Source organism: Cucurbita pepo, chromosome LG13 (genome assembly GCF_002806865.2).
Source record: "Cucurbita pepo subsp. pepo cultivar mu-cu-16 chromosome LG13, ASM280686v2, whole genome shotgun sequence".
NCBI classification, from domain to species: Eukaryota; Viridiplantae; Streptophyta; class Magnoliopsida; order Cucurbitales; family Cucurbitaceae; genus Cucurbita; species Cucurbita pepo.
In genome coordinates this window covers 1689315-1705089 of record NC_036650.1, presented here as the reverse complement: position 1 = coordinate 1705089, position 15775 = coordinate 1689315, and the positions used below count along the sequence as shown (strand labels likewise).

The 15775-nt window shown below is 35.0% G+C and overlaps 2 protein-coding genes across 3 annotated transcripts; one reads left to right on the top strand and one right to left on the bottom strand.

The window, feature by feature from the left end:
* The first annotated feature begins 2086 nt into the window (after positions 1–2086).
* LOC111808515 lies at positions 2087–3393 on the top strand. Its single transcript, XM_023694551.1, has one exon. It carries the CDS (start codon positions 2277–2279, stop codon positions 3150–3152), a length of 876 nt encoding a protein of 291 aa, XP_023550319.1. The 5' UTR covers positions 2087–2276; the 3' UTR covers positions 3153–3393.
* A 690-nt stretch (positions 3394–4083) lies between these two features.
* LOC111808514 (adenine phosphoribosyltransferase 3-like) lies at positions 4084–7651 on the bottom strand. 2 transcript variants are annotated; one of them, XM_023694550.1, is made up of 6 exons: positions 7463–7646; positions 7153–7263; positions 6673–6765; positions 5463–5612; positions 4977–5035; positions 4526–4594 (listed from the first exon to the last, which is right to left on the bottom strand). In XM_023694550.1, exons 1-6 carry the CDS (start codon positions 7542–7544, stop codon positions 4541–4543), a joined length of 549 nt encoding a protein of 182 aa, XP_023550318.1. In that variant the 5' UTR covers positions 7545–7646; the 3' UTR covers positions 4526–4540. The 2 variants fall into 2 exon arrangements, with proteins under 2 accessions (XP_023550317.1, XP_023550318.1); XM_023694549.1 differs by lacking the exon at positions 4977–5035 and having other exon boundaries at positions 4084–4594; positions 7463–7651.
* Positions 7652–15775: the final 8124 nt, after the last annotated feature.

Below are 15775 nucleotides of genomic sequence, written 5' to 3'. Positions count from 1 at the left end.
GAAGTTCATTGATTCTCGTCATCTAGCCCTTTGATGCTCATCTATCAACTCATCATCTGATACCAACGTGGGTCATGTCTTGACTGTTCATGATTATAGATCTCCAATCATCCCTACATCATATCATTCATATACACGTCAATAGAGTACTATGAGGACCCATCTTGACAATTCACAGTTAAGGGTAAGCTAGTAAACTCATCACTATTATCTACATAGTAACATATTCATATAGTCTCGTAATGTTTTAGTAATTAGCTTAAGTAAATCACTTATGTCTAATTTCTCATGGTATTATGTAATTCATCAAAATTTGATATATATATACATAGGTATTTTCAAATTAGTTATCAATATTTGTTTGTCGTTCGTTTTATTTCTTGTTGTCGCCAAGTTTACTTTGTCCTCTATTTGTCGTAGTGAGTGTACGACTTTATAATCGTCCTTAACAAAATCCCGATCCTTTTCATCTCCAACATCATAAGACCCTCGAAGGGACCGACAAAGCTATCTACGACTAGTTTATTGTATTCATCTTCATCCATCACTACGTATTTTCTATTCTTGCCTACATCGTAATTTAACTCCTCACCACCTAAATCGACGAAACATGTATGACCTAGTTAGGGAGGTAAAATGATAAAAGTAACTTTTATGGTAATTTTTTTTAAAGTAAGTAAGAAAGAAGTAGGTGGTTAAAGTTATAATTGAAAAAGAAGTGGAAGTGGGAAGTGGGGTTTGAGACATAAATGCGAAATTAAAGTGTTTGTCTCCTCAAACTCAGTTGACCAATTTTGTTTCAAATTCAATTCTCTGTCTAATAGCTCAAATTCCAACATCCACGCATACATTTCATTTCATCCCATAAAAATCCTTTTTTTTAAATAAAAATAATAATTAAAACCACCCCCACAATATCGTAAATAAATAAATAAATAAAATCCAAATATATATATTAAAAATGAAGTATTTTTTGGCCAATCATATCGGCTGGACCAGATTTAAAATTTTTATTATAAAAAATAATTCTTTTGATGTGTCACATCGAAAAAGATTTTTCTAGTGGAGAAAATAGACAAAATAGCATCACAAAATTAATTATGAATATATTTATAAAAAAAAAATATGTATTTATTTACGGTCAATTTTGTTAACCGAAGAGAATGAAATTGATGGAAATTAAATATTATTGAATAGAGAGAGAAAGGGGAAGAGAAAATAAAATTAATGAGCTTAATTATAATTAATTTGTTTGCACTCTCAAAACAAAACGTATAATAATAAATTAAAAATAAGATCCGTTTTAATTTTTTAATTCATCAAAATTAAAATTTTAACTTTTAGGGTTTTAAATGTTTTAAATTTCTCAAATTTATTATACATAAATTTGAAAAAGGTGTAAATTTAATTTTTTTAAAAATAAAATAATTCGAGATTAAGAGTTATAATCAAGTGCGATTAGGGCCTAACGTTAATCACCATCAATACCTAATCATGTGGATCCAAATGAATCCAACGGTAAAGAGAAAAAAAAAAAAAAAGAAAAGAAAGTGGGGACCACAAAAGCCTCTGAAAAACAAAACTTATTTCTTTTTGTTCTCCTCTGCTAGAGAAAATCAGACCGGTCCACGTGGCTAAAGATAAGACCATCACCAAAACAATAATAAATAAATATAAATATACACTTAATTTTGTATATTGATTTACAAAATCTATTTTATTTTCAAGTGATATATAATTAATTTAATAAAATAATAAAGATTAAATTTTAAGTTTAGTTGATAATTTTTTTTTTAATTTGTTTTCATAAAATTTAAAAATGTGAATTTTATGTCTTATAAGAAATTGAAATATTTAAAATTTATCAAAAAAATTACTTACAAATTTAAACTTCAACTTAAATCAACAAATTTAAAAAAACAAAATAAGAAAAATAAAAGATTAAAATTGCCGTAGTTATTGAATTTGAAAATAAATTAATTAATAAATTAAACCCGAAATTTTAATATAATTAGAAGAAAAAGAAAAAAGAAAAATTGAGATGAGGGGCAATTTAGTCATTTGGAGATGGGTGCAGAGGTGTAGTGAATAAAAGGCTCCATTTATTATGGCGCCTGCGAGTGTTCCTTCCGTTTCCACTTCTTTTACACAGAGCGACGGAGAATGAGACAGACCCAATACCCAACTTGACCCTTTTTCTTTTTCCAGAGAGAGAAAAAAAAAATTCCGGCGAATCTCCGGCAACGACGACGGCGGTGTTTCATTGAGCTCCGTTTATGGCGTGGGTCAAATCACTTCACTGCAAATCCAGAGCCTTCCAAGACGTTTATCATCCAACCCCTAAAAATCTAATCCCCAGCGCCAGTTGCCGGAAGAGCGTTCAGAGCCTCAAAGACGTCGTCGAAACCACCAAATCCAAGAAAAAGAACCCCAATCACTCGCCACCGGAGAAAAAACCGGTTCCCAAAAACCCGAGACTCTTGAAATCGGAACCCGGTTTGAGTCCCTGCATCCGGCCGAGAACGAGCGTTTCGTCTCGTCCGATAATTAGGGCCGACGATCTTATCTTTCCGGCGCTTTCGGAGTTGCCGGAGGGGCACCATTCCCGGAGCGTGGTTGAGATAATCTTCCACACTAGCTGGAGCCCGAAGGCGTTTACGGGTCGGATCGAGATGATTTTCAAGGTCCAGAATGGGTCCAAGACGGTGGCTCGGTTTGAAGAGTATCGCGAAATGGTCAAAGATAAAGCGGCGATGGGATGTCCCGCCGACGAGGAGAATGCCCGTTGCGTCGCTGATGGGAACGAGGTAATGAGGTTTCATTGCATGGGTCCAACATCCGACTGCGCAAAATACGATGGATACGGCGGCGCGTGGAGCTTCCCTGGAGTGAAAGGGTCGTCATCGGTAGCAGCAATTTGTACTTTCGCCGGTAGCGGAGTGGCCCACGAGAACGGTGGGGGAGGGAGAGGGAGAAGGGCGATGTTGGTATGTCGGGTAATCGCCGGTCGGGTGTCAAAACAAGTGATGAAACCCGACCCGTTTATGGAAGACGGAGTTGGAGTCGACTCAGTGAGTGGGGATAACGGCGAGTTATTGGTGTTGGACTCGCGTGCGGTTCTCCCTTGTTTTCTCATCATTTACAAATTGTAAAAATATATATTTTTTTTAAAATGCAAAAACATTATTATAATTTTTTTTTTTAATATTTTGGGTTTTTTTTTTATAGATGAAATGGTAATATTTTGAATTTCATCTTTGATTATGTAGCATTTATCCACACAATTTTTCTCCTTTTTTGGGTCTTTTTTTTTTTTCTTTTAAATTCGTCAATTTAATGTGTGGTTATGTTAAAATTGTGTTGATAAATGCTAATTAACCAATATTTACGGTTCTTGTTTTGTTATTATTAAATGTTAATTATTTTTTGTGTATTTATAATATATTTATTTTAATGCAAAATTTATGGCATTTATTCCTTAGAATTTGGTAAATTATATTCCAATTCCATAACTTTAACCTTATTTATAGATCTCACAATGGGGTCCTTGTTGCCACTCGTTACCATTTTCGATTGATGTGGGACCGCTCAATCCACCATTTGGAGTTAAGCCTTCTCACTTGCACATTGGTCAGTGTTTGGCTATGATACAATTTGTAAGAGTCCAACTTCTTTTTGAGTTTTTCCTTTTGGGCTTTTCTGAAGGTTTTAAAACGCTAAGAAAAAGTTTCAACGAAACACCCTGGTAAAGAATACTTCGTTCCTCTCTCTAACAGAGGTGGGATGTTACAAAATGACACTGACGATAATGTTTGGTTACATTTTCACACAACTTTGTGTTTCTCTACGTTAAAAACATTTCTACTATTGTCAAATTACGATAAAATAACTAACAACTATCAATCATTAGGAACTAATTTCATTGTTGGGTAGCGACTAGCGAGATGGAGACAGGGACTTTGTTGATAGGGTGTTTGTGTTGATCTTGAAATCCAAATTCGAAATGGGAGTGTTAGGTGTAGCGCAAGTCACGCTGGTAATGGCAAAACCTTGCTTTCCTTTCCTTTCCTTTGACACAAAATGAACATGTTAACTAAAACAGATGTTGCCATTTCACTGTCTTTTTTAAACAATATAATCTTCAGCTTCACATTCCACATCCATGATTCCTTTCAACCAAAGTTCTATGCATTAAAGCAACCCAATTAGTTTCATCATCCCTTTGTTCGTTCTCGATCGAAACTCAACTCAACTCGACGTTGTGTTGATTGAATGAAACACTTTCTAATTCAAAATATTAAGTTTGTTTTCAACTAGAAAAACAGGGTAAAAGAGCACAGTGTTCAACTACAAGCATATCTATCAGAATAGCCCTTTTCACTATTGAATGGTGTAAGGCTCCTACCCAAACTCACTACCAAATCATTGGTCAGTGAAAATGGCATTTGAACAGATTCTCCTGTCTTTTCCTTTCTTTCTTGGATGTGGGGTAGAGGTTGAAAGGGATGATGGTGGTTTGTTTTTGTCACATTGGCTCGAGTTAATGGTACTCTACTAGCACGAACAATGGCTTCCCGTTCAACCGCTCCCGACCCTGCATCATCAACACAACAGTTCATATACAAACATATGATCATTGAGATAACTCTTGAAGCTTATCGACCCAGTAGTAAATTTGGTTCAATTCACTTAGCCATACTGGAATGGCTATTCAAGTGCTTAAAACGAGCTTTCAAGTGTTAAAAATAGGATATTTAAGCAATTGGAAAGTCATTTCAAACAGAATTTTAATGACGTGTTTGTCTTAATCGTACGTGACTATCTAAGAAGTCCAACATTTCTCTATCACTGTCATAAATCTAATGGCGTGATTTGTCTAATCCGACAGATAGAAGAACGATGAAATCTGACTAACTATTGCACCTACTTTGGACTTATTAGCCATAAACAAGAGGAGTTTGAAGAATCAAGCACACCTTTAAATCTGGCAATTCAATGACGCAAGCACATTCAATTACTTCAGCTCCAACACGTTCTGAAAAACAAAACATTTAGATTACAAAAACATGTTTATTTTTCTGACATAGCTCACCAGACAACAGAATGAGCAGCAGTTAAGGTTCTGAAATTCCTTAAAAACGATGAACTATTTGGTTTCATGTCCAGGTTTCATCATATAAGCTCACTAGAGTCAGCTGATTTGAACTATAACATCAATTATTTGGTTTGTTTCCTGAAACAGACAAATTCTGCAGCAAGTACAGAATCTCTGTTTATGCACTGTCTTTTTACTAAAGCTTCAGGGCTCAATGGGGCTTAGACTTCATATCAAACAAAACAAAGGCATCTAATCTCGACCCAAAATGATAGTCTCGGACGGATATGTCAATCTAAGTATAGTTTAGTGGATAAAATACAAAAATACGTACGTAGCTTGTATGACAATATCAAAGGTAGCTCACCAAGTAAATTCATGGCTGCACAAAGGGTGCCACCTGTGGCAATCAAGTCGTCCACCACTAAGGCCCGTTCGTGTGGTTTGACAGCTCCAACGTGCATCTCCAGGCAATCACTTCCATATTCTAATGTGTATTTTTCAGAAATAACTTCTCCTGGTATGGAGATAGTTGAATGACATTCATTATTGATACACAAGGAAAAAATTATCCAGCATTTAAGATGAATCAACTAATGCTGCAAGCATGTATTCTAAGTGGAATATGAAAGGTCTAAGTACTAACAAGAACAACCACTTTCTCTTGATGGTATAAGGAGAAACTTGGAGGAAGAAAAAGGTTAAGCCAAGTGAAAACTTGTGAGATCTCACGTCGGTTGAGAGGGTGTGAAAATCTCTCCTTAGCAGACGTGTTTTAAAAATCTTGAGGGAAAACCCAAAAGGGAAAGCCCCAAGAGGACAATATCCGCTAGCAGTGGGCTTGGGCCGTTATAGTTGGCATCAGAGCTAGACACCGAACAATGTGCCAGCGAGGACACTAGGCCTTGAAGGGGGTGGATTGTGAGATCCGACATCGATTGGAGAGAGGAACGAGTCCCAGCGAGGACGCTGAGCCCTGAAGAGGGTGGATCGTGAGATCCCACATCGGTTGGAGAGAAGAACAAAACATTCTTTAATAGTTGAAACCTCTTCCTAGTAGACATGTTTTAAAAATCTTGAGGAAAAGCCCGAAAGAAAAAGCTCAAAAAAGACAATATCTATTAGCGGTGGGCTTGGGCCGTCATAGTTGTTATCAGAGCTAGATATCGAGCGGTGTGCTAGTGAGGACGCTGGGCCCTGAAGGGAGGTGGATTATGAGATCCCACATCGGTTGAGGAGGAGAACAAAACATTCTTTATAAGGGCATAGAAACTCCTCCCTAGTAGACACGTTTTAAAAACCTTGAGGGGAAAGCCCGAAAGGGAAAACCTAAAAAGGACGATATCTACTAGCGATGGACTTGGACTGTTGCAAAACTTAATGCCCGTGAAAGAATCAGTATAATGCATGAAATCACATGAACCCAAGAAAAGGAGTGTGAAGATCATCTCATGTATGTGTTACATATTACAAAAACAGAACTCTAAGGGGGAAGAGTTTTCTAGATCATAGACATGTCTGTGCCAGAGGGAGGAAGAGAACACTTAATTAAGAGCATAACATGTATACATGATTACCAGGTAGCTTCCTCGGTTTCCTTAAAGGAACAAATTTTGCTCCAATAGCCAAAGCAATGGGAGGGCCAAATATGAAACCTCGAGCTTCAATTCCTGCCAACCAACATTAGAGAGAGAGCCAATATTAGCTGATGAGGTAAAAAACCAATGGCCATAGCCAACATTCATTGACACAGCCCACTAACAAAGCTCATAATCAGACAAAGAATCACTCCCAAAACCCACAGTCACTTCCATTCATCAATGATTAATAAGTACCAAAAGCATTATAAGAAAACAACCGGAAATTCATGCAATGAGGGCGTTTTTGCATCATTTAAAGCTACTTTTCTTGAAAAAAAAAAATGGACCCCGCCATCTTCAGGGCAATCAAAAAATGGATCATCGTCATCAAAGCAAGAATACATTAATCTTTACTCAAAAATGGAAAAGGAAAAAGGAAAAAGTAAATAAAGAATATTTCTTTTATTTCCTTTTCACCTGCAACAACTGAAATGTTCTTCCCTTTGAATCGCTCGACGAACAAATCAATAGTATCTTTGAATGCTTTGGGGTCGAGTAGCAGAGTGGTTATGTCTTGGAACATGATACCTGGAAATAATAGGGGACAAAACCCATTGAAACAAAAAGAAAAGGGTTAGGAAAAAACATCCCAAATCTTCCATCCTTAAAAAGAACAAAACCCAGAATCCATTTGACAAATAACTTCAATTGGCCGACACATGCCGTAAATCCATGGAGTTTCAGAAAACAGAGCAAGGGTTTTAAAGAAATATGAAGATGGGCAAACCTGGTTGAGGGAAATTAGGCACAACACGTATCTTAGTCCTGATGCCATGGATGCGAGGATCCTCGTCTTTGTAAGCTGACATTGTTGTCCCTTAATGGGTGGGTGAAAGACGGCAGCTCAAAGAAAGGGAAATGGGTCGAAGAGACAGAAGAAACAGAGAGGGGATTTGGGCTTAAATAAGATGGAAAAATGGTCACTTTCTTGATTGTTCCTACTTATAAAAATATGAAAATCTCTTCTTAGTACACAAATGTTATTTTAAAATCTCGAGTAAAAATTCAAAAAAAGGATGTAACTTTATTTTTAAACTAAGTTGTTTGTTATGTTTTAATACGAGAATCTAAAAGTTGCTTTCAAATCGGGGTGATATTATTTTGTGACTATATATATGTATACACACATTAAATATAATAGCAACATGCAGCTGCCTAAACTTGGTTCTTATCCACCATGTGCAATTTGGTAGTATCATACAAAATCCCAACATATCATCTCCACTTTAGTGTTCATTTTATTATTCAAATTTGGGAAAGTGGTTTTCCTCTTAGGATCATTAATCCCACCAACAGGATTTGATCATCCTCATCGAAATCTGACTATAAAAATTAGGATCAGTTAAAAAATAACTGTAAAGAAGATCCCGACGATATTCTTCTTCTAGAACGTTCTTAGTCCTTCAACTTCTTTCGAATTTTGAATTTAATCTTCGTACCATCTAAATAGGATATGATATATTATTCTATTAGCCCTTTATCCACTCGTGAATAATATTTTAAGACTTGAAGTACCATTGAATGACTTAGATATAAAATAAATAGATATTATATTCATAGGCCAAGTTAAAATTTAGATTTTAAAATATATATATATATAAGATTATAATGACTATGTTCTTAAAATAAAATTTGGCGACATCCACAATCAAATTTTCGTTCAATTTTTCAATCCAATAAATATAATTAGTTTATTACGTGCAAGTAAAATCAATCACGGGAAAATTTGAATCCTTATATGAATAGTCTATTTCAAATCATAAATTCTAATTTTCAACGACAAATTTAAACATTTGTTTCCATCTCAAATCACCATTTGAAATTAAATTCAAAACTGTAAAAAAAAAAAATAAATAATAATAAAATTAGAATAAATTTGGTCCACTTAGTTTGTTTTTAATTATTTTAAAATTAAAACAACGAAAATTTTTTTTTTTTTTTTTTTTTTTGGTCGAGTTGTAATGATCCACTTGGTTTGTCTGAAAGAGCAGACCAGAAGTAGTGGAGGTGGATGCCATTGGACATAGCCATTTTGTACGATCCATATTTTTTTCAGCCCCTTTATTTCTTTTCTTATTACAATTTAAAAAAAAAATAATTAACAATTAGACGATACAATCTAACTCGGTTGAATTGGGTTAAATTTTGAACTATAGTTCGATTATTCGAGTCACCATCGAAATTTCGAGTTGATCCAAAAGATTTCTCTAACTCAACCCATGACGTGCCTACTCATAAATTGAAATTTGAGAAATGTATAATAATATATTTAATTTAGAAAAAAATTATAAAAAAAAAAAAGGTGAGATTTTTAATAATGATTGAATAGAATATGTGAAGATAACAAATGGGAGTGTGTTGTTAATGAGAGTGGCTGCTGAAGTTCAGACCGACACTCTCCCAACTGTCGGCATTCCGTTTATTTATTACATAGCAATAAACCCACACACACACCGCCGACATCAACTAATAACTTCACCAACTTGTACTTTTTGTCACCCCATCTTCTTTTTTTCCTTTAGGTATGAATTTAAATCTTAAACTTTTATAAGTGAACCAATTTAGACAGACGTGTTGTTACAAATATCGTGTAATTCTTTCTACATAAGTAAAACCGACCGTGGGAGAATGGCCCCGGGAGGGTTAGGGAGGGTTAGGAATGGCCCCGGGAGGGTTAGGGAGATAAAGTATAGGGTATAGGGAGGGTTATATAGGGGGTAGGTGGCCCAAAGATGAAGGGAATTGATGAAGATGGGAGTGATGAGTAGGTTGAGAAATGGGAGATCTTGGAAGATTGCTCTCTAAGATCTTCTTGTCCCTACTTTCTCTCATTACCTCACTTATCTACCTATTCTTATTTATTTTCCTTAAACACATCAAAAATCATACCTTTTTATATCAATCACTTCATTATCCTCGTAATCTTGTCTCCAACCTAATTTGTATCTAACCTACTCGCTAGAATTTTTATATCATTGGATCAGACCTATCGTTTCTTTAGTTTAGAGTGAATTTTGAGATACCCGATAAAAGATGGTAGTGGGTGATAAAAGTTTTAGTTTCCGAAAGAAAAGACTGGATCTTCCTCTTCTTTGTGTTTTAAGGAGCTATTATTGTTTGCTTGAATACCTTCTTCAAAGTGCAGTGTGATTATCAGATTCTCTTTTTCCTTTTACTTAATGCTTTATGTTTTCTTGTTTTCTTCGAGACTTTTCGTTCAAAAGGTGTAATTTATTAATATTTTAGGCTTCCTTTTGTGAATATTTTGTTTTTGATTTTTGGATTTTTAAAATAAAATGTTTGGAGTCGTATCCAATAAGATGGATAGGTTTTTCCATCTCCATTGGTCACTTATTTCAATTCTCATTTTTGCAAAATAAATTATTCATTTTTATAGAGATCGAACAAAGATTTTCTTAAAAATATTGGATTCTAGTATTTGTTTATTTTTAAAATTTATTCCACTTGTAATAGAAAAAGATCATTTTCAGAACAAAATATTATAAAATATCATAATAAAAACAATAATATTATACCAACAAAAGTATAATGACGATGTTCAACAATTTTTGAAAAATTTAAATTTCACGTATTCAACCGTTTGAGATAAAATGTTCTAAGAGAACTTTCATCTCATCTCTTATAATGGTTTTCTCCTCTTGCAAGGAATGAACTTGATTGAACAAATTGAGCTATCGACACCTAAGATTTCAAATTGGTTGGAGATGAAAACGGAACATTTTGTACAAGAACATGAAAATATTTTCCTAGAAGACGCACTTTAAAACCTTGGGGAATGCTAAAAAAGGACCATATCTGCTAGGAGTGAGCTTGGACGGTTACAATTGGTATCAAAATTAGATACAGGGTGGTGTACCAGCAAGGACGCTGACCCCAGGTGAATTATGAGATTGAACGAAACATTCCTTAAAAAAGTATGGAAACCTCCCTAGGTAGACATATTTTTAAACCTTAAGGGTTATCAAATTTATTTTTTTCGGTTTAATAGGGTTACAATTCGACCTAACCTTATTATTTTGAAAATTAAGAATATTTAATGTTTATATAATGGTGTCTTATCTTTAATAATAAGAGTAACATGTTAGTATTTTAAGAAATACTCAATAAGTGGGGTTAGTAAATGCAACGATATACAATCATGTTCGAGACCTATCATTTTCATCATCATCATGGACTTAGTCTCATCTTTCAGTCGGACCAAATTAGATGTGTAATATTCCTCTATACACGACACACACACGTGCATGGACCCCCAAGCAGGCTCGTATACGTACCACATCTATTCTTTCATAACATAACTTTCATGAATAACAACAAGAAAGTTATAATTGTATGATATTGTCCACTTTGAGCATAAGCTCTCATGGCTTTGTTATGATTATAAACCCATGATCATTCCCTAAATTAGCCAATGTGGGGCTTTCATCCAACACCTCCCCTCGAACAAAGTATGTCTCAGGATTCTATTGACATGGCTGCATGGCTCTGATACCATATTAGATGAATACGACTCTCCACGATGGTATAATATTGTCCACTTTGAACATAAGCTCTCATGGGTTTGCTTTGAACTTCCCCAAAAGACCTCATACCAATAGAGATAGTATTATTTGATTATAAACCCATGATCATTCCTAGCCGGACGGGGGACTTTCATCCAACAACAACCAAATAAGTGACATAACACAAGCACAAAAGTCTTAAGACATAACATGTAACATAAACATCGTTTTTGTGTGTATTTATTAATTTTTACAATAATAAAGATTTTAAAATCAAGACGAAGAATGTAAATGATATAACAAGCAAATACTTTCTCCTCGTACTAATATATTTAATTGTCTAGGAGGAATCGTAGAAGTAGCTACGGGTCCATATTACGCCAATACCCTCCATGGTCGTTAAATTTCAAGAAGTATACATGTGTTACATTTGTATGCCATAATTGAGCATTGATAAGTGATATTTATGTCCCAAATTAGGAGGGGCAAAAAAGTAATTAAGGGTATATAAAAAAACAAACACACAAACGCATTAAATTTTAGAGTTACTAAAAAATATGTCGTGAACCATATGTTCTAAATATTATAGCTTGGTCCCATTGCCGTTACTAGTGAACTTCAAACCTAAGTATTATAATTATTGTTATTTTTTCAATCTCATAATTTAATGCCCGAAGATTCTAGTAACGATTTAGTTTAGGTGTTTTCAAAATAAATCAGTTTAAGATATAGGGGAGGTGTAACGACCCTAGATTTCTACCTACCTAGAGTCACTACCGTCATCATAACGTAATCATTTCTATGCAGAAATAAGCGTTTAAACTTATTCATGAAACATAAACTCATGAAACACTGTTATGGACTTACGTGTTCGAAAACATCTTTAAAACGACAAAACGAAATACTAAATGAAATAAATAACCGTTAAGATTAAAAATACCATATTCTAACCTAAGTCTAAGAAAATAAATACAACTACCCTATGCATGTGTCATGGTCTCGACTTGCGATGTCGTTGTTAGCCGTACAAGGATGCCTTGCCTTTACCGGGAAAATAAGAGTAGCACATAGCTGGAGTATTTTAAGAAATACTTAGTAAGCGACCCTCCTATCGAATAAAATGCAAATACATACAATTTCATGAATGAGACCTATCATAACAGTCTATTTCCTATGGTGGCTATCTTAATGAGAAATTGGATGTGTACTTAATTTCCCTACACACGTTTCACACTTGCGAGTATGAACCCACCAGTCGGTTCGCACACCTCCTGGACCCCTTTCTAGTCGGGCGAGCTATTGATGCCGGACACCCGTTAGGAATAGCGACCGTTACGAAAGCCTTATGATAAACATAATGACAGTTCTCCTGTCTCGTAGCGTACACGTCCGTACTATCGTCAAGGATAAGAGATATCCCCTAATGCATGAGCACATAATGATGCACGATGTCCCAACATTTTTCCATTTTCATTATCATTTATTATAACCCTGCTAGCGTCTTCCTTCATATCATATCATATCATTTTGTCATATCATTTATCATATCTTTCATGTATATATCGGGGTTGTATTTCATGTTGGTTCGTCGTTTTGCATGTCAATTAGATCATATCATTCATATTACATACATATGTCATATCATAACATTTCCATGCTTCTAGACATAACAATTCTCATCATGTACATATCATACCATATCATATATCACAACAATCATATAACACAACTCGTGTCTGCCTTCCACATATCACACCATAACATATCATAACAATCATATAACACAATCGTTACATTACGTTTATCGCAAACTTCTCGTATCCTATCTCAAACATATCATTGAACACATCATACTGTAAGAGTTATCATACCAATCACATATCATATCATAGTCATATCATTTCATAAAAAATTCACACGTATCAAATATATAACACGTGCAGAACCACGAGAAATGTGTCAACAACAATGACCATGCTGATAGTAAGGTCACGTACTTGGTTGGCCTTAACCGAATTATTATTATTTTTTTATCTAATTCTGAACTAGGTGGAGTTTGGGTTTTGAGTCTCGATTTTTATGAATTTGTAGTCTTCCATTGCTTGGGAGAACTTTTGATGGAAATCCTCTAGGAGACATTACATTAAAATCTTAAATTTTATTGTCTTGAATGTACTACATTATTGTAAAATTGAATAACTTGCATCAAAACTCTATTATGTTGACCGACCATGAATTATAGCATCTTAACAACTAAGATGAGTATCAAGTTGTGTAAAATATAAATGTTATTATCATTATAATATAGCAATATAGATGAGGAGTTCAAGGTTGTAGATTTGTGTCTTTAATGTTGAGGTGTGTTGGATACCTAGTTTATAACTTAATGAGGCTATTGCTTTGTGTATTTAATGTGATCAAATTATTTACTATCTTTGACGAATCCTTTGTAAGTACCCATGCCTCTAGGCATGTGACAATTACCCAAGCCTTTTTGTCTTCTCATCTTTAATATAAACAAATATAGAATATTTCTTATTACATTACTTCATTTCCAAAATTCTTCTACATTCATAAGGTTTAAAGTTTTAATTATGTCTAATATCTTTAAATATTCTATTATTAAGAAAAACTATATGGCCTTCTAGACGGGATGTCAATGAGATCCCACATCAATTACGGAGGAGAACGAAACATTTTTATAAGAGTCTGGAAATCTCTTCATAGCAGACATGTTTTAAAACCTTGAGAGGAAGTTTAGAAGAGAAAGTCCAAAGAGAACAATATCTGCTCGTGGTGGGCTTAGGCCATTACAAATGATATCAGAGTTAGACATCGGGTGATGTGCCAACGAGAGGGTGTGCCAGCATGAATGTTAGGCGGTATCACATTGATTGGAGGAGGGAACGAGTGCCAACGAGGAAATCTCTCCCTAGCAAACGCATTTTAAAACCTTGAGAGGAAGTCTGGAAGGGAAAACCAAAAAGGACAATATCTGCTAACGGTAGGTTTGAACCTGTTACAATGCTCGTCTAAGAATTGATACTCTAGAAGATAAAATAACTCGAATTGGTGGCCTCGAGTGTAGGTAGCTCGACGGGCTGTAAGAGCTTGAACGGACAAGATGTAAGAGCTGCCCTACATATCTACTTGTTTGGAGTTGAAGATATGATCTCCGACCATTTCATTGGTCGGCTAAAATAATAAAAAATAAATAAGAAACCAATTGAAAAAAATGTTTCACAAACTCTTTTTATAAATATTGATAAACTATATGGCATAATTTGGCCACAAGCCACAAATATTAGACACGTGCGAATTACAAAATTGAAACACGTTAATGAGCCCAAAAAAAACTCTCATACGAAATTAATTACATTATTTCATTGATCCGAGTGAGTGTCGCACAATCACAATAATCACAATAAAGGCGATCTTTGAGGAACACCCTTTCGGCGGTTGACGACGGTGGTGATGTCGGAGACGACGGGGAAGCATCTGGGTTGACACAGAACCGTGGCTAACGATTTCACACAGCTACGCTTCTTCTTAACTAACTTAATGGCGGCGGGGGCGGCGGCCGGGGCGGTTTCTTCTGGTGTGGATGGCGGTAGAAGGCGATCATAATTGTTGTGTTTTTTATTGATTATTTCAGTTTTGTGATTGATCTAAAGAGAGAAAACGAAAAAGAGATTGATTATTTAAAGCATAAGATCATGAAATTAGTGTTTGAAGTGTTTGAGAGACGAAGAAAAGACCTTGCAAGAGAGAGAACAGAAGAGATAAGGACATTGAAGTGTACGGAAGCATGTGATACACAAATTACCCGATCCTCCTCCTCTCAATGCCCTTCTCTTTCCCCTTCTGTGTTGCAAAAATATGACTTTTGCACTGTTGGTTGTGTATGGCTGAAACATACTTCACCCATCAGAGTTATCAACACAAATTTAATAATCACAGCTATTGTCCACTTTGAGCATAACCTCTCGGTATTCTGACTTTGCTCTTGGTTTTTCCAAAACATCTCATATCAACGAAGATGTATTTTCTTACTTACAAACCCGCGATCAATTTCTTAATTAGAATTGTTGGAAGAAAAGTCTCACTTCGCTAATTAAGAAAAAAAATCATGGGTTTGTAAGTAATGGATACATCTACACTAGTACGAGATTTTTTAGGAAAATCAAGAGCAAAACCACGAGAGATTATACTCAAAGTGTACAATATCATATCATTGTGGAGATTCGTGATTCTTAACATCCACCACATTACTTACAAACCCATGATCAATTTCTTAATTAGGATGGTTGGGAGAAAAGTCCCACGTAGCTAATTAAGGAAAAAAATCATGGGTTTGTAAGTAAGGGATACATCTACATTGGTACGAGATCTTTTGGAAAAACCAAGAGCAAAACCACGAGAGATTATGCTCAAACGGGACAATATCATATCATTGTGTAGATTCGTAATTCCTAACATTCACATACTTACTTGAACAAGGGAACAATTGAGCAACT